The 24,117-nt window shown below is 32.1% G+C and overlaps 1 protein-coding gene across 1 annotated transcript; it reads right to left on the bottom strand.

Moving 5' to 3' along the window:
• Positions 1-6,616: 6,616 nt before the first annotated feature.
• LOC147074927 (chitinase-3-like protein 1) lies at positions 6,617-18,074 on the bottom strand. Its single transcript, XM_085942796.1, has 6 exons — positions 17,943-18,074; positions 13,936-14,118; positions 13,000-13,100; positions 9,714-9,979; positions 7,889-8,198; positions 6,617-7,395 (listed from the first exon to the last, which is right to left on the bottom strand). Exons 1-6 carry the CDS (start codon positions 18,004-18,006, stop codon positions 6,844-6,846), a joined length of 1,476 nt encoding a protein of 491 aa, XP_085798922.1. The 5' UTR covers positions 18,007-18,074; the 3' UTR covers positions 6,617-6,843.
• Positions 18,075-24,117: the final 6,043 nt, after the last annotated feature.

The raw sequence follows: 24,117 nt of genomic DNA on the forward strand, positions 1-24,117 counted from the left end.
AATGGCCTTTCATACCTTATATTAAACTTTAAAGCCACTACACCATTCATATGGCTATTTTTTGTCGATATTTGTGGTCTTAATAATATTGTAGATAAGAAAAATCTATGTAGGTGTAATATTAGATTTGAATGATACAATATTTTTTTAATCTCTTAATATTTATTTCTTCCATTTAACTGTCATTTATGACAATATGATGAATTAATTAATTTATGAAACCCATTTTCGTAGAAATACCTACTTTATGTATGTAACTGATGAATGTGTTATTTTCTACATTTTTTGTATACTATGATAATATTAATTAGCAATAAGTGATATATTCTTTATGTATCTATAAACATTCATTGTACAACATGATAGCAAGATAAAATAAACGAAAATATTTAAATGTTTAATGCACGTTTTTTATATTATATTCTATGCCAAATTAAAATTTTATAATGTCGGTCTCAGGTTCGAATCCTGAGTCTAGCAAATACACATATTGTTTTTTTGTGTTTGAGTCAGAGTATGGACCTAATAGGCTGAGCCATGGCCCCCACATACTGAAACGGGCCCTCGGGCTAGGATCTTTGGCGGGCCCCCCTGTCTATCTCTAAAGGTAAAGTCAGCGTGATGCTCTACAGTGGCGTTTTCCAAATGGTGTATGCGGTAAAATTAAGGTGTATGTACGTTTAGGGATTTTTTGTATTTTTTAATATACCCATTTGAATCAATTAGAAATTGCATCGCATAACCACATATTTTAAAATAGTAACATTAATGAAGGAAAATAACGAAACGGTGACTTTTTTTACTGTTATAGCAGATTTGTGATGTATTGTTCTCACTTATCTGGTCGACTCGTACGTTGGGCCCTTAGGCTAGAGACCTATCAGCACCTCCCTTGTGGGGGCCATGGGTTGAGCAAGTGACTAACATCCATTTCTCGTAAAAACGAAAACCTGTGAATACAAACCTCCGCTCTTTGGAGGTCCATAGAATCCTATTAGGATATGTATATACATCTAGTGACTGAATTACTAGTAAGCACAATTACTGAAAAATTACTCAAAAAGTGTTTTAAATTAATCAACACGTATATTTTATAATTATTTAAAACACACCATTTACACATTTCTAGCACTTTAATTGAGTCGCTTAGTCGCTAAACCTGCTCTAGAGGTTTTTTTGAGTTTCGAGTAAATCACGAAAAAGTGTTGTGCATTTACGATAATGTTGATGCTAGTAGTTAGAGTAGCTAGAGTTGAATCGTGTTTCACAAGAAATTGTGGAGAAAAGTTTGTCAGTGGAGGAGGAGGAGGTAGCAAAGCAACAATCTTCTGGTGCAATAATAAAAATGGTGAAAGCATGGGAAACTGTTCCGTTGTATATTGAAAACCATCAACAAGGCGGTGGCTATGCATGCTACCAATTTATTCAATGATAATGCTGTGTCACATTTTCCCCAAATTTTGAAGCTTTCTAGTAAAACAGAATTAGTTAATGTCATAAATTCATAAATAATAAGTAATTTTCTTTGAATAGGTAAACGTCACAAATAAAAAAAAAAAGTATTTTTTTAGGCATGGAACGCATTATTGTATTTTACATTAATTTTTTGGGGAAAATTGTTTCGCTTACCGAGTGTTTCACATTACGAGTAAGATTCTGCAACGAATTATGCTCGTTATGAGGTTCCACTGTACTGAGTCCGAAATCCCAGGATGAAAAATCGATCCAGAGTTGTAATCCCTAATTCTCCCTATCATTTGAAAAAAAATATATCTTATGAATAATAGACTCATACCAGTAAAGAAATCGTTCGTTCACACCTCATCAGAATGATATTATACAATTACATGATATTTATAATATACCTACATTAATTTTCTTTTTTTTAATTCCGTAAAATTCTCAACCCAATGATGATTATTTTATAATTAAAGTAGTTCAGTATATGTACTCTAAACCAGTGTTTTTCAACTTCTTTATTATATTGGCACGTTTGGCAAGTTTCAAATTTGGCAAAGGCTTGGCTTTTCAAACAAGCATCGTCCTAATAATAATTATACTTGACCCACCCTATAAACACAGCACCCGAGGTGTCAATTTTATATAAATCAAACAAAAAGCAGGTTCTTGGTTAAATGATTTATTTTAACAGTTCCGTATCTCAAAAACTAATGAGTTAGCAGAGGTGAAATTGTGTACAATATGAAATTCAAAAAAAAAACTTAAAAAAACAATATATTCACCTGCATAGGGAGAGCCTAAGACATTTTCCAGTGCCTTTATAAGAATGTAGAGAATATTCTAAAAGCAAATAGTATCATGACACCTACTTTTGTATTTCATAAACCATCTACTAAGAGAATGCGAAAATTCTAAAAGAAATTGCCATGGTAACTATTAAAAAATAATCAAAAACAATTTTCTTTAATTGATTATAAAGCAATATACCTACATAAGTTTATGAGTGCCTAATACATTTTCCAGTGCATCGATAAGAATGTAGTGAATATTTGAAAAAATTACATTATGATAATTTTATATTTTTCACAAACAATCTACCTTATTTATGAGAGCCTAATAGATTTTTTTTAAAATATGGAATATCAATATTATTTTAAGCGTAGTAATAAATAGGTGAAAATTGTAGAAGGCATTGCCATTTTTTCATAAACAATCTACCTGCAGGGGTCTCTGAGAGTCGGATACATTTTTTTTAAATATGCAATATCTATAATTATTTTAAGCTTAGTAAAATAGGTGAAAATTCTAGAAGGTATTGCCATTTTTTCATAAACAATCTACCTGCAGGGGTCTCTGAGAGCCTGATACAGTTTTTTTATATATGCAATATCTATATATTATTTTAAGCTTAGTAAAATAGGTAAAAATTCTAGAAGGCACTGTTATTTTTTCATAAACAATCTACCTGCAGGGGTCTCTGAGAGTCTGATACATTTTTTTTAAATATGCAATATCTATAATTATTTTAAGCTTAGTAAAATAGGTGAAAATTCTAGAAGGTATTGCCATTTTTTCATAAACAATCTACCTGCAGGGGTCTCTGAGAGCCTGATACATTTTTTTTAAATATGCAATATCTATATATTATTTTAAGCTTAGTAAAATAGGTGAAAATTCTAGAAGGCATTGTCATTTATTCATGAACAATCTACCTGCAGGGGTCTATGAGAGCCTGATACATTTTTTGTAAATATGCAATATCTATATTATTTTAAGATTATTAAAATAGGTGAAAAATCTAGAAGGCATTTCCATTTTTCATAAACAATTTACCTGCAGGGTCTTATGAGAGCCTAATACATTTTTTTAAATATGCATTATCAATATTATTTTAAGTTTAGTAATAAATAGGTGAAAATTCTAGAAGGCATTGCCATTACCATGATAATTTTTGAATAATAATAATAAAAAACTATTTTCATTAGTAGTTGATTATAATATAATATACCAATATACACTTACCTGGAATGGTTTTTTGAGTGCCTAATACATTTTTCCATTGTATATATTATTATTATAAGAATGACGTGAATATTCGAAAAGTGGATTGAATGCATCATGAGACTTTTGTATTTACCAGATACCTTACGTCCTTCTATAATCTATATTCTATACCCATAATACCACCCTAAACAAATAATTATGTATTTTGTGATTTTGTCTGCACTCAAAAAAACATTGTTATAATAATAATTATACTATTATCTCATATTGTCTTATTAAGAAAACGGAAGAGAACAATAAATCTAAGGGTGCTTTCTTCAATAAAAACTTTTATTTTTATTATTTGGCATATGGGTAGTCTAGCTAGAAATGCATTGTTGGGAAAAAATATACCTAGCTCGATGCATTTCTAAGAACAAAATTTTAACTTGGCTAATTGTGGCACCCATTTGTATCGACATATTATTATATAGGAACAATAATCAGGGATTTTCAACCAGTAAAATCATTGTTTAATAGAAAGATATATTTTTTTTTTAATATTTTGACATATATTAACAGGAACGCCATATGAAATATTCTGATGAGGCTCGAGAATTTTACGAGACATCTTGCTATCTTCTAGGATTCCACGAGAAGGAACGGTATTCTCGAGGAATTCACGAACCGGAACGGCGCTCCAGTGCGTTCTGCTCCATTCCGAGCGCTGAATACCATATTATGTAATAAAGTATGACTGACAAAGTTTAGTTTGCACTTTTAATGTCGAATTTCCACAGCCTACCTAGTACCTTCACCCTTTGCCACTGCTATTGGATACATCATGCTATTTACTCAGGGATTTGTTACCAAGTAAAGTGTAAACCATGGCGGGCGATTGATGAGTATTTATTCGGACTCCAAAAGCTCAATCCAAGCAATTGGAAATCCGTTGTCTACTAATCCGATTGTCTTTTCTATTCACAGCGAGTCCGCTCTACTGAGACGGCGCCACCCCGAGGTGCACTTCAAGTGGATAAGGGGACACACCGGGATAGAAGGAAATGAAAGAGCTGACAAATTGGCTCGGCATGGTGCCTCTGAACCCAAGACCGCGGTAGCTTATGACAAATTTCCTCTGAGCTACGCGAAAATTACAATTTCAGACATGGTGAAAAACGAATGGAACTCACGATACATAAACTCATCGACAGGGGAGTTGACCCGAAAGTTTTTACCTTCAATTTTAGCAGCACGAGACGTCAGGGTGCATAAGGGACTGTGTTTTGAGATGACTCAGATTCTTACAGGTCACGGAGTCATGCGAGCATACCTGCACCGGTTTAAAATAACATCTGATGGAAAGTGTCCATGCGACGACGGAAGCGACCAGGACGTCTTACATTTACTCCTAGATTGTCAAATCTTTAGCAAGGAGCGGCACAACCTGAACTTTTTATTACAGATGGCAGATGCGGACATTCGAGACCTTTCGGGGACCATGGCAAACGAGGCCGGAAGAGATGCCCTTTTTAATTTCTGTATTGATGTAATAAAAAGAATAAAAATAATAAATGGTGACATGTAAAGATGATTCATGCCTTTCAGATCCAGTGACTGCAATCATATAAGATAGGATAAGTATATACTTAGAACATTAGTCCAATGCGACATTTCTTTTACCACGGGAAAAAACTCGACTACAAATCGCAGTCCTCAGTTCCCAATGAATACGACAAAATATTCATCAGAATCACCTCCGCCTTGCGCTACTAAGAATTTTCCAGGGTTTTTGCAAGGCGGTATCATAGGCCCTGGCCGAATTCAAATTAGCAATACACGATGCGGGTAGAAGAACAGTTTTCAATAAGGCATATTCTCTCAGCCGGCACAATTTTCATTTGACTAGCATCAAGTAGAGTAGTTTGCGTGCCAAAGTCCTTAAGAAACCTCGATAGTAAATGCGAGGTATCCATAAAGGCATCTAGAAAAAAAAAAAAAAAAAAAAATGATATGTGGTATTGCTCAGTGAAATACCTATTCAAAAAATAAAATGTAAGTACCTCATAAATAATTGTACAATATATACAAAAATATTTATTATTATTAGGTATATAATATAGTACTTTGATTATTTTATGGATGCTTTGTTTTTTCAGGTTTAGATTGACAGCAGACAACCTATTTAGGTGTTAGTGTCGTTATCTTCAAATGACACTAATACCGTTCCAAAGTAATTTCGTCGTGGCTGCAATGCTAGAAGAATATGTCATTCACCTGTATATCAGTGGCGAAGGGTGGGGGTAGGCTGTTAAGATCCGACATAAAATAGTGGATACTAAGCTTTGTCAGTCAAACGTAATTGTTTTCATTGAAATAAAACTACAATGTGTAGATGGTGTTTGTTAGTTTTTAAAAATCAATTAAACCCAGCCAAATTCAAGTCATAGTAGATAATAGTCAAACAACATTCTTTTATAATGTTTGTGGACGTGTTAAATAGGTTAAATTTTATTTACATAAACACATGCTGTCTTTTCAACTTTCTTGTTATATTAGTTGTTATTTGTAATTCAGATATTTTTATAATTTTGTATTTATTATGTATTATGGCGCATTGGCCAATCGCTATAATGCCGTAATACTCTATTTCTAAATAAATAAATTTATCTATAAAATATCTATAAGTATGCCATTAAACCATACATCATTTTATATATTTTATAGATGGAAAAGTATTTTTTATCGATTACGGTTTGGCTAGGCAGGACTTAATTAATTCAAAATACTAACGAAGACTCTGTAATATGTATTATTCAACGAAAACAAATAAGTATGACTGAAAAAGTGTGCAATATTTTGCCAGATCGCCCATAGCATATCTCTGCTACTCGTATTATGGTTTGAATTCTAATTGATTTAAGTTTTGTACTATTCCATTAGATTTTAAATTCAAATTCCATCAAGTACCTTCGGTCGATAGTATTAATAATTATTATGGTTTGGTTTAGGCTGGGTATAATGAAATTTTAAATTCTAACCAGCAATGAAAACAAATAAGTACAACTGATAATGTTTAGTGTGCGCTATTTATGTCGAATCCAGCCTACATTCACCCCTCGTCACTGATGTACCTATATACTATTGTGTAGGTAAATAAATTAGACCGATAGAGATTTTAATATAGAATTTAATAAATACAATATACTCGTAAATGTACAATTTTTACCACTGGCGAGAATGGATATTTTGTCATTTATCTGAACAATATTATAATATACATAATAGTTACGCTACAATCAGAATGAGACATCTAATCACAAACTTTACTAATTTGATATTACATATATTATTACAAAAAAAGAACGATGAATATTATAATATGTTATATTCTATTAATTAATAATCGCAAGGTTTCGCGGTGCAATCGACGAGATCAGCAAAGTTACATAGCAACTTGACGTCATCGAAGTAAAGTCCGTTTGCACACATGAACTGGTATGGCTTCATGTTGGTTCCCTCCATTACGCACAGGTAGTATATCGCACAGTTGGTCGGGTCCCGAACGTATCCCTCCTTAACGCACAGTTCCATTGGGTTTACGCAACCGGGTGGGGTGATCGGTGGTGAGCTGGTCGTGGTGGTGATGTCAGTGGAGGTTGAATCTGAGGTGGTGGTCGGTGGAGCAACTGGGATTTCCCTGCCGACGGCCTTGTTGATTGCTCTGAGGTATGGGTAATTTCCGTTGCCGCAGACTCCCTTGAAGTCATCAGTTTCGATACTCCAGACCATCACTCCGCCCAATCCCATCTTCATGGCGAGTTCGGACTTCAGTGTGAGAGATTTCTCGTCGTCGTAGGTGATCCAATCTCTTTCGTTGTGGGTGTATGGAACCTGTGCAACGTCATCCCAATTCGCGTCCCATTTTTCCGTAAGACGTTTTTCGCAGAGCTGTTGAAATGTAATACAAATTAGGAATCTAAATTCTATAAGTATTAAGACTGAACTGTTATATTGATATTATTTTATTATTGCTGTAAAATACGTGAAAAATTACTATCTTCCACAATATAATATTCTGGCTTTTTGTAAACGTTACAATATAATAACTAAGAAGCACCAACTTATTTTAGTATGGAAAATTTCATCCACTCGCACTACTCTTACATAGAGCAAGTGCCACTATCAAATTGTATGATTATAATAATTTTATTACTGAAAAAAAACTTATTAGCCATTATTGTCTATAGCTCACACTAGGAGAATTGAAAAGAGATGAATAAACGTTACTTGACGTACCCCCATGGCCTAGATCAAAATATAAAAGAAAGTAAATGTTGTTGGTCGAGCTAAGACTCTTTTAACTAATTATATGCTACATTGTTGACCAATAAAAGTATTATTATCAGCGAACTGGATCTACAAAATTTATGTCAATATTTACCTCATTCAATCCAATCATTCCCTTTTCACGAGAATACTGTCCAGCGATTCCAGGTCCATTGGTGGGTGCACCAATACTGACGTTGTTGGTGTTGACCAGGTTGAAGCTTCTTCCATACAGTGGCATACCCAAGATGATCTTCGATCTGGGGGCACCTTCGGAGATCCAGTATTCGATGGCTGTCTGGACGTCAAAGGAATCCTTTTGTTCAACGTCCTTCTCGTAGTGCTGCAGGGCGGCGTTGTGACCAGTGCGTGTATCCCAAGCACCGTGGAGATCGTATGTCATGACGTTGATGATGTCCAAGGACCTGGAGAATGCAATACATTACACAATGCCAATATGTTTTACTAATAATATTATGATGGGTGCTTTGTGCCAACTTCTCATTTCAGTAAAATTAGCTGATTACTCTTCTTTCTCTTTTCAATCTTTGTCGGAGTTTATAATGGGTCAGTGTCACATTAGTGGCTGATTGCTGATAGACTAGAGCAGTGGCTTTCACGTGAAATTTTATTGTGGCTGCACAATTGACATTGACAGTTTTATGGAAATGTCTGGTAGCCGCACCAAATTTCGAATAAATTAATATATTACAGACGTTTTCCTAAACATAAAAAAAATAAACAAAAAGTACCCACTGTAAAACTGAACGTCTTTAGATAAACTCTTACTGAAGATAATCACGCGATTGCAACATGAATGAGGGCAGGTTGTCGTGAAACTGACTAAAATATTATACTGCAGCTCGAAGAGTCCAACAAAAACAAATTTGAATAATTACAATATAAAAAGAACTTCTTATATACAACGTTTTTAATTTTTCTGTTGAACCATATAAACTTGACTTGACTAGCTTAAACCATCAAAAAAAATGTACTTGACATATCATATTGATTTCCATAGTAACGCACATATATAGACCCCAAAACTCTAGCAACCAATAATGGTGTCGAAATAACTTTTCATACAAAACAGAATTAACTGAAAATGAATTCAATTCTACTTAAAGATGGCTAAAAGTATTAAAAAAAATGCATTGGCATCGTGTTCTGATACCTATATTCTAAAAGTTTCAAATGTCTAGCTAGTCGGAAAGTTAGTTAAAAATCAAATTGCAAGATTTGTACCGGACAAAGAACCACCGGACAAATAAGAATACGAGCTAAGAAAAATGTTGTAAAATAGTATTAGGTACCTCATCTCCCTCCCTCTAATACGATAAAATGGTGATGACTCGTTCCATATTAATTGGTCCCATATTTAAACACATGCGTGAAATTGTATACCGGCAGAAATTTCGTTAAGTCAGAAACAGACTATTTCACACACGATCTCATCACAAGAACACATTGTAGAGAGAGATAGAACATATTATCAGGGCTCGAAATGGACCGGAACGCACCGGAGCGCCGTTCCTGTTCATAAGATCCCCAAAATTTTCGCTCCGTCTCGTGGAAAAATAATTTGACCGTCTGCGCTAGATCGGCAATATAACAAAAGAATCTTAGACACTCTTTTTATAAAATACGCTTAAAATTAGATAACTGTGTTAATATTTTCGTAAAATTATCGAACGCTCCGGTTCGTAATTTTTTCCATTTCGAGCGCTGCATGTTATCATTTGAGTGTGGAAAGAAATTTAAGACAAGTCATGTGTATTCAACAGACGTCATAATTTTATAAATCATTTTTGAAATGTTATTCTGTGGCCGCAGCAAAATCCTCTGGTGTACATAACTGACAGCAAGTCCTATAAAAACGGACAAACTGACATACTGAACAATTTCTGAATACAAATCGGCTGTGGTTCGATTTTACTTACTGTGAAATTTTGGGGATGTCATAAGACTGCGAAGCCGACTTTTTGACTGAAGCCACAGCAGCTGTCAATAGCAGACCGTACTTGTCGAATTCCACCCTCATTTCAGCGAGCAACTGGGCGTGGGCGACGATGTCCTCATGAGTCAATGGAGAGTCTCGCTGTCCAGGGTACTCCCAATCCATGTCGAACCCATCAAATCCGTACTTGCGGGTGAATTCGGCTGCGTTGACAGCGAATTTGGCGCGAAGAGTGGGACTGTTGGCGACCTGAGAATATATATTAGAATATTAAGAGCATACTCCAGTGAAACGGCAAATAATTTTCAACTATAGGTGCGACGAAATTTCGGACTGGCTGGCAATCGGAGAGCGATAGTCGAGCTGCGAACACGTAAATTTGTTTTGTGATGGCAACGAAAGAATTAATTCTTAAATCGTGTAAAGATGACTAAACAACGTTACCCATTTACTTGAAAAAGAAAACATGTCAATGAATATATTATTATTATTAGTAATAGAACAATACATATACATTAAATAGACGCATGTTGATTTTTTATGACAAATTATGTTTTGTTCTGCACGCGTCATTTGTACAATCTTCGCGTCGCGTAGTCACGATCGTTTTAGACCGTGCCCAAGCTGAAGTATAGCCCTAATCATTGAGGTGTGCATTGTAATATACGATAGAGTGAATCCCACTTATGTGTAATGCAAAAAAGCGTGACGAAAAATAAACGACCCCCGAATACTGCCGGAAATTTACGACGGAACACTCATTCACAATAATTCACGATACTACTTAGTATAATATTATTATGATGAGCTAATGCGTCATAATTATTATGAAGCTACATTTCGGCATGCTAGATAATGCTTTATATTGACTATTGCGTGTATAAAATTCAATTAAGGTGAAATCATCCGCATGACGATCGAAAGTTTTTTTTTTGGTTACCAAATAAAGGACGACACGATCTTCCCAATACTTTCAGCTAGCGAACCCCGGAATTCAGGAATCATTAAAGAGATTAAATTGGGAAATATATTAAAAGGAGTTATAATCCTCAACAGTAATAATATAAGTATCATATTTAGAAATAGGAATGACTTATTCGATACAATCTAAAAAAAAATTTGTATGAAAACAGTTGATCAATATAATATTTGCGTTGATTAATAAATTATAGTCACCAATAAATATCATTAGGTAATATAATTATTTTTATTTGTGATATACCTACCTATATACATAATACGATTTTGATCTACTATTTTACGTACATCCATACTAATCATTTTATTATGAGTCGCAGTAAAAACAATCTAAGATTCTCAGATAAATATCTATGAAAAATAAATAAGAAGATTGTATCATGAAAACCACTTATTAATATATTACAATACTATTAATTTTCATAGATAAAAAGGTGCGTCTTTAGCAAATTGGATTGATAAAATATATTGTTATATTCGTCATAGATAATAATATCTATTCTCAGAAATTAGGTATACAAGATTGTGACAACAATGGAAATGTTGATTTTTTATATTTGATATTATTAGAATCATTTAAGTGGCTAAAGATTTGTTATTCAGAGTGAAGTTTTGACACTAGTTCATGTATTTTTTTTTTTTTTTTTTCGCGTGGCATAAGCGTTGGACTACAAAGCCGTGGGTCCCAGGTTCGAATCCTGGGTCTGGCAAGTACAAAAATTGTTTTTCAATTTGTGTGTGTCAGGGTATGGACCTAATAGGTTGAGCAAGTGGCTGACATCCATTTCTCGTAAAAAACAAAATCTGTCAATACAAACCTCCACTCTGTGGAGGCCCATATGATCCTATCAGGATCGGACATGGTCGAAAAAAAAGTTCATGTATACTTGACTTTTAACTTCTGTTTAATCATCTGATTCATTGATTGTCATTCTAATGTAATAATTTACTAGTGGACGCAGAATCTGAAGAACAAAATGCCTCTCGTGAACAACTCTCCTAATACAAATTTGACTATTTCGTAGACAAATGAATACAGGATAGTATTAGTGAAAAATTAATGCTATCAGCATTGTAATAATGGTGAATATTGTAATCTATCATTAATAATGTCCTTATAGCATTATTTTTATATTTGGTTGAATAATGAATTCTATAAACATTAGACATTCGTGTTCATGTCATTGACATATTCTGCAAAGGTGTCCACCGTCCAAATAATGAAACGATGGCCTAGCAGTAATGTATCGGTTTCGTCGGTATCGAATTCTGGGTCTGGTAATTGTTATATATGTTATTTTTCAATATGTGTTTGGACCCAGAGTATGGACCTAATAAATATTGAGCAAGTGGCTAACATTCATTTCTCGTAAAAAAATAAAATCTGTTAATACAACTTCCATTCTGTGGAGGCCCATTTATGATTGTCTTGGCATCGAATATGGTGAAGTAAAGTAAAGAATGAAAAAAAAATACATAAGTATTATTTTTAACACTACTACTTGTCTTGAGGCCCAATGACAGTAGCTTGGAAAAATGAAATAATGACAAACATTCACACTTTGCGATAATTACATACACATATTATGACCTCACCGGGAAGCCAACCTGGAGCCCTCGGAGGAAAGTCCAGCGCCTTACGCAATAAACTAGGGAAAAAGTGTGTTTATATTCTAAAGTTTCATGTAGGTAGTGTATTTTTGCAGTTGTATTTACATTTTTGTGTATTAAACTGATTGAATTTACCATTCTCCTTTTGTTATCAATACAATATTCAATACGTTGTAATTAATAATTAATCACGTCGTATGAATAATTATCATACTTACACGAGCCAAACACCTGACTCGCAAATCACAAAGAAGATGCTTGATTGATGCCCAGGTGAAAAGACCTATTGGAAGAACGAGACTTCTTTTTTTTTCTTTTCTTTCAACCAAGTCCGATCCTAATAGGATCATATGGGCCTCCAAAGAGTGGATGTTTGTATTAACAGATTTTGTTTTTACGAGAAATGGATGTCAGCCACTTGCTCAACCTATTAGGTCCATACTCTGACTCATACACAAATTGAAAAACAATATGTGTACTTGCCAGACCCAAGATTCGAACTTGGGACCCACGACGCTATAGGCCGACGCTTAACCCGGGGAGAAAATGCGCGGAAGGATAATTAGGACCTGCTACTGGCAAATAATTTTATGAGAGCAGTGGAAGCAGAAAATTGAGGACAATGATCGATTTGGGGGTTAGTGCCATTGACGAACAAATATAAGGTTTAATAAACTAACCAATGAGTATTTCCTTGAGCCTTCGTTCCATCCACCGATAGCAATGATGGTTTTCAGATTTGGGTTTATCTTCTTGAGCTTGTTGAATTCACCAAAGTTATCTGAAATACAATACAACAGAATGGATTACTTGATTGCAATATGGTAAAATATCACGACCAACTGATTAAATGCGATGAATCTCTTGATCTGAAAGGCGTAAACATCTGCATTATCGAACATACATTATTCTGAAAACACTTCTGAGAAAATACATTATAACCGATAGAAAAAAACTTTTTGAAAAAAGTAAGCAGGAATCGAACCTGCATCTCTCGGATATCGCGCCCACGCATAGACTACTATGCTAAAGGCGTCATACATAATTTCGACAAATTTCAACAAAGATGGTTTTTAATATTCTCTTATCATTGCATAACCCTTCGAATTTCATCTCCGTGGCCGATCCTCCCTCATTCTGATAGGATGCTACAGGGGCGATCCACACGGTACATTATTAATATGGCAAGATGAATGCATTTACTCTAGCAATAGGTACGACGTATGTTATGAATATGGACCGATCACAACGGGTGGAGACGATCCAATTGGTATCTGAATCGTTGCGTATAATTTATATTTATACCTATTTAAGGTTAATGATTGCTCATGACGATCGGGATAAGTCGTCGAGACCCCATTCACTGCGGACCTTTTAATTAATATTTAATTACGACATTTAAGTAACATGCTAATTATATGCAATGGCGTGTAATTAGACCATTAGAAAGTAAGTGTATTTCTAGAGTAGGTACTAGGCAAAAGTATTAAGAAGTTATGCTGAAAGAAGTCAGCTCGCAAAAGAAAATTATTTTAAAACTTTAATCACATGGTGTCGCATAGAATAACTTGCTGAATAATGACCCAATTGGGTCGGAATGTATTACACATCCATACCTTTTCCCCAGTTGTCGGGGAGTTCCAGCCAAGGATCCATAATCCTGATGGTGGCGTCTTCGTTCAGTCCCACGAAGGTGTAGATAAGATGAGTGCACATGAAGGGATCCAGATCGTGAACACCGCATTTCCCATTTCCTTGCCTGTATGTCGACCAGCTGCCATGGTAGCATATAACCATAGCTGTGCAAAAAATGGTTGTTATTAATTATTATTTTAATGGCGAAAATTAACAACTTACCATAACTTAATGCCTAAAAACAACATATGTAGGTACATTGATAACCAATTCATTTAAATAGGTATATATTATATCAAAAATAATTTCTTTACATTTAGCTCTAAGAGATAGAGAGCTTTGTGACAAGTTTTTCTACAATTTGATAATTCGAGTTACCTATTTGGAGTATTATAATAGTGGTGTGATAAAACAGTATTTTCTCTAGTAATTAGTTGTAAAAAACGACTTAAATATGTCATATTATATTAAGTTGGTATCGAGTTGTGGGGTATCTATGGTATGGTTAAGGTATCTATGTTCAAATTAGTAAAATAAAATAAATTAATTTACACGAAAATTAGGTATAATTATTACCGATTTTCCATTGAACAATTTGATTAATTAAAAACAAGTTTAGTTGTAACAATGTTAGAAAAATCTAAAAATGTGTTAGCAATCATTGAATAGCAATACATTCAGAATAATACTTCAAAAATTAAAGATAAGCATGTCTATTGAAAAAGTCATGAGAATAAATTGAATTTTGAATGGATCAGTATAAATAATCAATCTAGAATTTAGCATTAAAAAGGCCCTAGACTTTTTTTTTTTTTACTAAAACATGCCTAATTAAAAAAATATATTTAACGTCACTCTCCTTGATTATTGTTGAAAAATTCATGTAGGTATAATTAAATTCATATAAACTTAATAACATTAGCGGAAGTCAAAATGATTGATGTTAGTGTATTTAATTCGTATAATTGAATTAAGTCCTTAGCTATAGCCTATATAAGCTTATCAAATATTAATGTCAATTAATGACATATAAAATGAGTTCATTCTGAACGTGTTCTTGATAAAAAAATTCATAATATTTGTTTTAAGACACAACGGTACTTAAGTCGTAACAGTAGGAGGTAATTTCTATATTTTTAGTTTTATCAAAGTTTAATGACATACGATGATTGATTAAATACAAATAAGTGTGGGTAAGGATTACGATCAGCTTAATTGTATAATCTGAGCAGTAAAATAATAATATATTATCTATTATCTGGAGAAATCACTGTTGATCACACAGAGAAAATAATATGAGATAAGTTTGAGATAAACGTAGGTACTACAGCTATACTTTGACAGAGTATTTATTTACGTAATAAAATATTATTTTGATTCTACTGATATAAATTTGTGACAAATTTTTTCGATTAATGTAAAAGATATTAAGTAAGTAAGTACATACCTACTTGATTACATATTATTATTTACGTAACATAATATGCGTAGAAAATATATCGTAGGCAAATGATTACGGCGCTGATTAATTGGGGCCGTCACGCAGGTTGATCACTTTGTCGATATTCTGTCAATTTGTACTTGCATTAATTCACACACTGTAATGATGACAGTTTCTGTTATGACTACGCGTGCATATTGTGCTGCAAGTAATATATGTTTCGATCAGGTAGATTTTGAATATACGTCTGTTTGAAAGATTCTTTTTTTGAATTTTGAACATTTGAATCGAGTTTCTGAATTCGCGACATTGTGCGCGTGTTGTGCCGCCCGCCGTGTTTATATTATATTAGATAGGTATTACATCTCAAGCTGAGTTCCTGTTGGTGCTCATATTTCGCATCCATATACGTTTTTGTAATGCTAAAACTTTGTATTGTTGTGATACTTGGATAAACAATATTGCTATATCTCAGAATCTAGAATATAATCTACCTTTATCTTTTATTATTAATGATTGATTCAATTTATTTAAAATGATCTTAATATGATATAAAACCCCAAGATTTATTAGTTTATATTATTTAAAAAAATATTTTGGCCGCCAAAAATTCTCAATACGTAGGTATCTGTCAAAATATGTGACAATTACCAAAAACTTATGCATATTTTATAAGAGATAATAGAATAAAATAAAAAACAAGATTAAGATAACGAATTTATTGATTAAATACATTTTAAAATTAATAATCTTGTTTAAATAATATTATCATATTTGCAAAGTATTAAATCATTTTGATAATAATCTTTTCACCAGATTTAATCGGATTGTGCAATTAAACGGTAATAAATAATTCTTTATTATTTTATTAAAATATTACATACCATAGTAAATAGAGGCAACTAAAACTACATTGTTTGAACGAGATCACTGTTAAGTAATGAACTTTTATTTATTTAGAATAGAAAAATATAAAAAGTTCGTTTTAATAGAATTTTAATGACATACCTACTGTGTAGTAGTTATATACTAATATATATCTAACATTTTTTATGATTGATGATAATATTCATATTATTTTGTCTTATCTAGTGTGTGACAAATTACTATAATTCTGATTAGAATATAAGCAACAAAGATAACGTTAAAATACATGGTATATTTTGTTATACTTCAACAAAGCACATGCATAATAATTATTTATGTTTAATAATTTATAATACATTTTCTAGGTATTTAATTTTCTATAAAAGCTATGTGAATTTAGATCAGATAACTCCTTATTTTTTTTTATGAAGTGATGATTTATTCCAAACGTTTAGAAATTAATTATTAATGGTAATATAGTAACTGCATACCTACGAATGAAGTATTTCGTATTATAATGTTATAAAGTATTCAAGGGCAGTAACGCCGTATAAAGGGCGAAAGTAAAGAATTCGGAGTATGTTAGAGATCTAATAGAAAATTAAATGCACATTCTTTTACAATTATGAAAATTATTAATGATCAGATAATATATTTTATTTGTAATAAGATAATATTATTTTAAACGTAGAGCTTCTAAAATAATATAAAAATAAGTATTATAATATTATGTAATTAATTGTTGCGGTTATTAAAGAGAATATTATATAGTTTCCGTTTTGAAACCTTTAAATGTTTGGTTTATTAAGCTTGAAAAGTAAATGAAAAAATAACCGGCATTAAAATCGTTTAGTTATTCAAGTCAGAATATCAAGTTATTCAACACATTTTCCAAAATTCACAAATGGTTATAGATTTAAAGATACGTGGAATGACAAAAACCGTACCTTTATTTTGTTATTTAAAAATAATACAATAATGAAATAGTACTTTTATCAGTTCTTCAATAATTCATATTAAGTCTATTGAGATTAATGATAGAAGAAAATCTTTTAATTATATGTTCATAAATAGCTTAGACAATATTTCTTATTGGGGATTAAATATATGACAATAATAATAGGATCCATTAATACAGTTTAATTCTAATAACCTACTTTAAACGAATGCCTATGAAAAACAGCTGTAATTTTTATCGACATATTCCAAATTTAAAAAAAAATTCAAAACAGATATTGGATTTTTTTTAATTTTAATAAACGAATATTATGTGTGATTATTAGTTAAATTCAGTTTTAACAGAGAACACAGTGTGTGAGTTTAAGTAAATATCTTGAAATAACTGAAGTTAAAGTATGCACACGAAAGAAGAAGGGGTTAACTGTCATTTTTTTGATGGAACGACTTCGTCCACTAAAATAATATACATTGCCAACTGACAACAATGGATTATTTTCAGGGACAAAATGATCCTGATATTTATTTATTTATTAGATAATGTAGATACAGTACCTAATATAAATTGTAATTTATTTTAATTAACGTTATAGCAAATATTCTCTTTGAATATAATAATAACATGATCATTGCGTTGGGGAAACAGATTTAATAAAAAGACTGTAAGTGACTTAAAATAAAATAGTAGATAATATTATATCATTCGATATTAATTTAACTTACGTTCAGCTACAGCTTCGGAGAACAGGAAAGCCGAAACGGCTAAAATCAACACTGTCTTAAACATTTTGCACTGAGGGCTTCAGACAAACAGTTTAAGCCCAAAACCGATGAACATGTTCTGTTGAAAAAAAGCCTCCTCACTGCAGTTTTATAGATCAAGCAGGAAGAATATTATCGCCTTTAATTAGCGATGTAAACAGTACACAAGATACGAGCCTTTATCAGCCGTTATCGTGATTTTTTGTAATATGTTATCATTTGAATAGTGTGAAGGTACTCGATAGATTTAATTTGATAAAAAAAACATCGTTATGGACAGGTGAGTAAAGTTCGCGCCATCAATCAAAGATGCATCTAAAATTATGATATTCTATTATTACATTTAAAAAATATATTAAATCCTGTGTAAGCTTAATCCTTTCTACACCATCGCGATAACTTAATGCAACTACCAACCGTCGACTTCTTGTTGAGTTGTGGGACAGTTTCGAAGGAGTTGTGTTTTTAGGGACCATGTTATAATATCGTATTAAATTTGTATGCATTTCACGACTGCATTTTGTCGTCATTTCACTGCCAGACAAATTTTGGGCGGTCAGCTGTTATACATAGTCGTACTAATTCTAATATAGTCGCCATATTATAATATAATACAACATACTTATGCAGTGACGTCCCGTGGGGGTAGGCAGATTGAGCGTCGGCAGTTACCCAAAGGGCGGCAAATTGAGGAGAAACATTAAGTATACATAGAAATAGCTACCTAACGTTAGTAATAACGGAATTATCTTTCCATTAAAAAAATTAGCTCTACTGATTGGAAACAAAATGTATTAATTACTAACTATAGGTAACAATTTTAACAGGACTTTATTTTTTGTCGGATTCGCGATGTCTAGTTTACTGCCGTTGTCCTTAGACGTCACGTTATTGATGAATGACACGTACAGATTTGCGAATCATATTTGAATTATAGGTAGGTATATACCAACCTAATTTAAAATTTATCCAAATATGTTTGCCAGTCACTTGCGAGTTTTGGAAGTTGTCAGGTGTATTTTTAAATGTACCAACCTATCTGAAACCGTAGACTCGCAATAGTGTCTACTGAAGCAGAGATGGCATTTAAATTAGATTTAGTGCTATATAATCTTGTTAGTAATGTATCCATACAACACATTTCTTAGATATTGGAGTCATGAAAGGTTGATACAAAGTAATGTATAAAAATGTGGCGACATTTTGGCACTGCCTAGGGGCGGCATTTTGTCTAGGGACGTCACTGTACTTATGATATATACATATTTTTAAAACGTTTTAGTTTAGATTACATAACAGTAATGTCTGTGAACCAGTACCAAGTTCTGTTCGCTATAATAACTTCGAAAAGTTCTAGGTTCCCGCAGTTACTAAATATTCTTATTTATAAAAGAGCAAAATTGGATGGTTTACAGTTAGGTTGGTCAGATTTGGGAGATGTGAATACGGAACATTTTCAATGGAACCAATTTTTCTACATTATGCTTATTTTATTATACAAACATTTTACAAATACTTTTATCAGGCTATAGTTATTGTCTTGCCACAGGATTTTTTTTGAAATAGGAAATACTTAGGAAATATATAATATTTATTTTAAAATAATCTTTTGCTGAATCACCACACCGCAATAATTGGTGGTTTTAAAATTAATCTATCGTCGTCCTCAGTAGAAATTTGTTTTATACAACAAATTTAAATATGTTTTGAAGTTTCCGTAGCAGCTGAAGCTGATAACAATATACACATATTTGTAAATGGTAGTCTCATATTGTATGCTATGCGTATAAATGGTTACCAATAAATACGTAGATACTTATCGGGACACTGAGACAAAATGTAAAAAAAATGGGACATGTCCCGTAAATACTACCGGACGTCTTGCCATCCTATTCATAGATGAATGGTAGTGAAAATAAATCTACACAAACCGCCGTACCGTATGATAATTGATTCAAAGATAGATTGTGTACCACACGTGAGACAGAAAATGGTTTGTATTTTCGAATAATAATTCATTCAAAAAAATATTTCTGTCTCTATCCACGTTTATTTTATGTTATAGTGTATTTTTAAAATGATTGATTGGCATGAAACTTATTGGATAATTACACTATTAACACCTAATATTAAATATTTTCGTGAAACCTATTGGGTACTTACATAAATAACATATAACATTATATTATATTTTTCCTTGTTTTATAACTCTATCTTGGTATCTGTAATGCCGAGGGAGAAAAAAATCATATACGAAACTGTGTAGGAGAGAACGAAAGAGACAGATAGAATATTAGGGTTATGGCGAGAGAAAACATTCGTAAATGTGTGTGAGAGAGGAAGAAAGAATAGATTTATATAGTGGTAAGGTAAGACAGAACATACATGAAACGTATGAGAGAGATGGATCTAGGGAGACGACGTATTAACAGGGGTAAGATGAGAGAACGTATTTGTATATGTGTGTAAAAGAGGGACAACAACGGATTATATTAAGTGGATTGTATTACTGACCCATGTCAAGAATGACATAACAGGTGGCGTTTTTTCTTGTGGTTTTTTCTTCATTTTTCATTGAAACAAATTTATACCTAGTATAGTATTTTATTTACGCACAAAATAATGTTTACTACTCAAAGCTGTCAGTAATTATTTCCAGGTGATAATTTATCAAAATTTTCGCGGAAAAAAACGGCGAGCGCCGGTCAGTTAAGTATCGTAAGATAGCGGATTAGCATGAAAATCTAAAGAGAGAGTTGAGGAATTCGAAGCGTCTTAACTTTAGTCTATTATTTATCATATACATGTTGTTTTATATAAATTTATAAATAGGCACGTTATTACTTCCCTATTGTTTATTTTATCAGTTTTACGTTTTAAACCGAATTATTAAGCTTACTATACCTAAGTGAAAAAAGCTAACAAATTTTCTTATAGGAAGCTTTTCGGCACCCTTAAACTATTACTTCAGCCCAAGATATATTATAATATATATTTTGCTGTCTCAAGCGGACTTTTCCACTCCAACCGGTAATCAGTTCTCCTTCTCATGTTGATTACTTACTATTTATAAATAAATAAAATAAAAAGCCCTTTTTTTCTTACAAACAAAAGTAAATGACTATAATCTAATGAATATAATAATAATAACATATGAATATATATATTATGTATATATATCTATCTATGGTTGTATTATCTCCTTGTATTCGTCTTGTCTGGGTTGGCCAATTTTTGCATTTAGGTCGCCCATTATTATCAAAGTTTTATGTGCTTGGTTAATAGCTTTGTTTACATTTGTATAAACAGTATCATTTTCTTCTTCTTTCGCTATTTCTGTGGGTGCGTATACTTGTATGAGAGATAATTCGTGTCCTTGTATTTTTAAATTCAATAGTGCTACTCTATCTGTTATACCTATGAAGTTTTCTATGTTGTTCTCTTGAGTTTTTATGTATTAAGAACCCGACGCCATACTTTCCAGGTGTGAGTGCTATGTGACATAGAATATGATTGTCATATTCCTCTATCTTTGTTTCTTGACGTCTCACTTCAGATATTCCGATTATGACGACGATTACTTACTATTTAAAATATACAAATAAACTGTCGAATTGTGTTTATAATTCATATTTAAATTAAATTGTACTTCTACAGTATTGATTATTATTACTGTATCAATATTAAAATTTAAAACAAATCTCGATCAGTAATATTTTTTATCAGTTTGACGTGATCGGAGTGATTTTTGATTATTTTTCACTTTGGTTATCTCGGTATCTGTTTTATTGTTTTATCTTTTGGTATCTGGAAGTAAATGATTAAAATTAACAAGAATTAAAAAAAAAGATTATGCACCCCCTATGAAGCCGAAATAATGTAATAATGTAACCAGCTGAATTTACTTTAAAAATTTATCGATAACATCAACCATAGGAAATCGTCATAGTGATTTTTAATATTGATTGCTGTTGCTAACTAGTAAAAAGAAAATTATTTTAACGTAAGTATATTGTATATGTATAGATAGGTACATAATTGATAATAATTTTGGCGTCATAAGGGTGACGTGATGATGTAATCGTGCTTATAGATTTTGTTAATAAATTACATAATTATCTATAACGTGTTTTGCACTATATCCTTTAATAATAGGCAACTATTTTTATGAGAATTTGTAAGTCATGGATCTGCCTTATACAAGGAAATTAGTTTTGTAAACGTACCAATATTTTTATAGATTGAATTCACAAGTTATTTTATATAATGTGTTTGGGTCCAAGAAATTTAATAAAATGACGAACGTTCTTCGAGTCCAGTTACGTTAAATATAAGTAACTCAAAAGTCATACGTTTATAATATTATCAAAATACAATGTCATCTGCGAAATGGGGAAGGGGGGGGGATTAAAATAGCCAAAATCGTGTTACGTCATAATATGTGGAAAATATATAATATAAACTTCAATCAATTTGCACCCACGTTGACCAAATGAATAGAGAAGCAATCTTTGTATAAATACGAACCCGCGGCTCTAAAAAACAATAAGTATAATAATGTTGTTTTTCAAGGTGTATTTGATCCAGTGCAAGGGCACAATAGGTTGGACGAATGGTCAATACTAATCTTTGTGTACGTATTTAAAATTTAATTTTCGTTTAAAAATAAATAAGCACTGATATTAAAATTAATGTGGGTTTGGATGTAACCAATGATAATGTAAATATCAATATCCATTCATCGCTCAAACATAGTGTGCCTTTTTCAGATTCCCAAATAATTTATTATTCTTAGAGACAGCGATGAGTCAATAAACTAAACTAAACGAATATAATCGAAACGTGTCTAGATTTACAATGAGTTTAAAAATTATTGAGACTGTATAATGTACCTAATACTCGTATGCTGGCATGTAGATGTAGGACTGTGAATCATGATATAAATATATGTTTGTTACAAATTTAACTATACAAGTAAAAGAACCAAAGTAATTATTATTAAAATAATTATTCACGTCATTGTCCCTTATATATTAGTTTATAGATACTCTAATTATATTAATTAAGTAATTTCGCGAAAACATTGCTTAGTGCAGGATCCCATAGACTTTTCGTATACATAATATGCGGAACGCATTCTGACAATTGGAATAGGTTTTGGGGGTCACAAAGATATATAAAGTCGATGTTGCCAGGCGATATTAGTTGTCAATTTTTTTTTATTGAGGTTTTAATTTTTTTTCTTATAACCCACCAAAAATTGTTCTGAGTTCTTCAATAAAACCATGACCGAATCAGGGATTGATTGAAAATGCAATAATTGTACCATGCCATCGGCATGGTCGTAGAGCGGTCCGTCCCGTTTGAAAAAATAAAAATAGCGGGTAGTGCAATGTGTTCAAAATTATCGATTCTTAGAACCCTTCTTGGCTTAAATTATTTTATTTAGTAGCATTTTTGCATATAATCACCTAAATTGGTTTCTTTACTATATCTATGCATATGACATTAGTTTTAGTATTATGGTTAATCCAGAAACAGTGTAGGTTGCATATATAGGTAGGTGAATAAATGAAATAACGATAACCACTAACCACACTAAGTACCTACACATTTAATAAAATAAAGAAACAAGAAGTCAAGTGTTCAAACTGCTTTAGGTATCATGATCACAGTTTTTACTAACAATACTTACACATTTTCACAATGATATTCGTGTCAAAGCCGATTTCTTATAACTACGTGATAATTTACGGCATTCAGAATTACATTTGCATGGTTTAACTAAATAATTTGGCAGAGGTTCATTCGTCATTTGTCTTGGATACAAATTATTTTCTCATAATTGTTAGAAGTTGTAGGAAATAAATAGGCTCAATAGTGGATCAGATGAGCTTTTCCATAAATAAACTTGTGCTGAAGCCCTTAAACAGTGTAAATGCTTATAATATCTAAGCCTTGGAGATTGTCCCTTAGTGTATGTAGTAGGTATGTGATGGATTAATTGCAAAGATTTTTTTGTGAGCCCTCAAAATAAATTACAGCTTGTTAAATGTATTTGCAAAAATGCTCCCACATTTGCAAAAATCAACGGAAAAAGTGAGCTGTACATTGTGGTGAATTTGACGACCCCACA

Source organism: Rhyacophila brunnea, unplaced genomic scaffold (genome assembly GCF_057557595.1).
Source record: "Rhyacophila brunnea isolate RB1 unplaced genomic scaffold, BYU_Rbru_1.0 scaffold_15, whole genome shotgun sequence".
In the NCBI taxonomy this organism is placed as follows: Eukaryota; Metazoa; Arthropoda; class Insecta; order Trichoptera; family Rhyacophilidae; genus Rhyacophila; species Rhyacophila brunnea.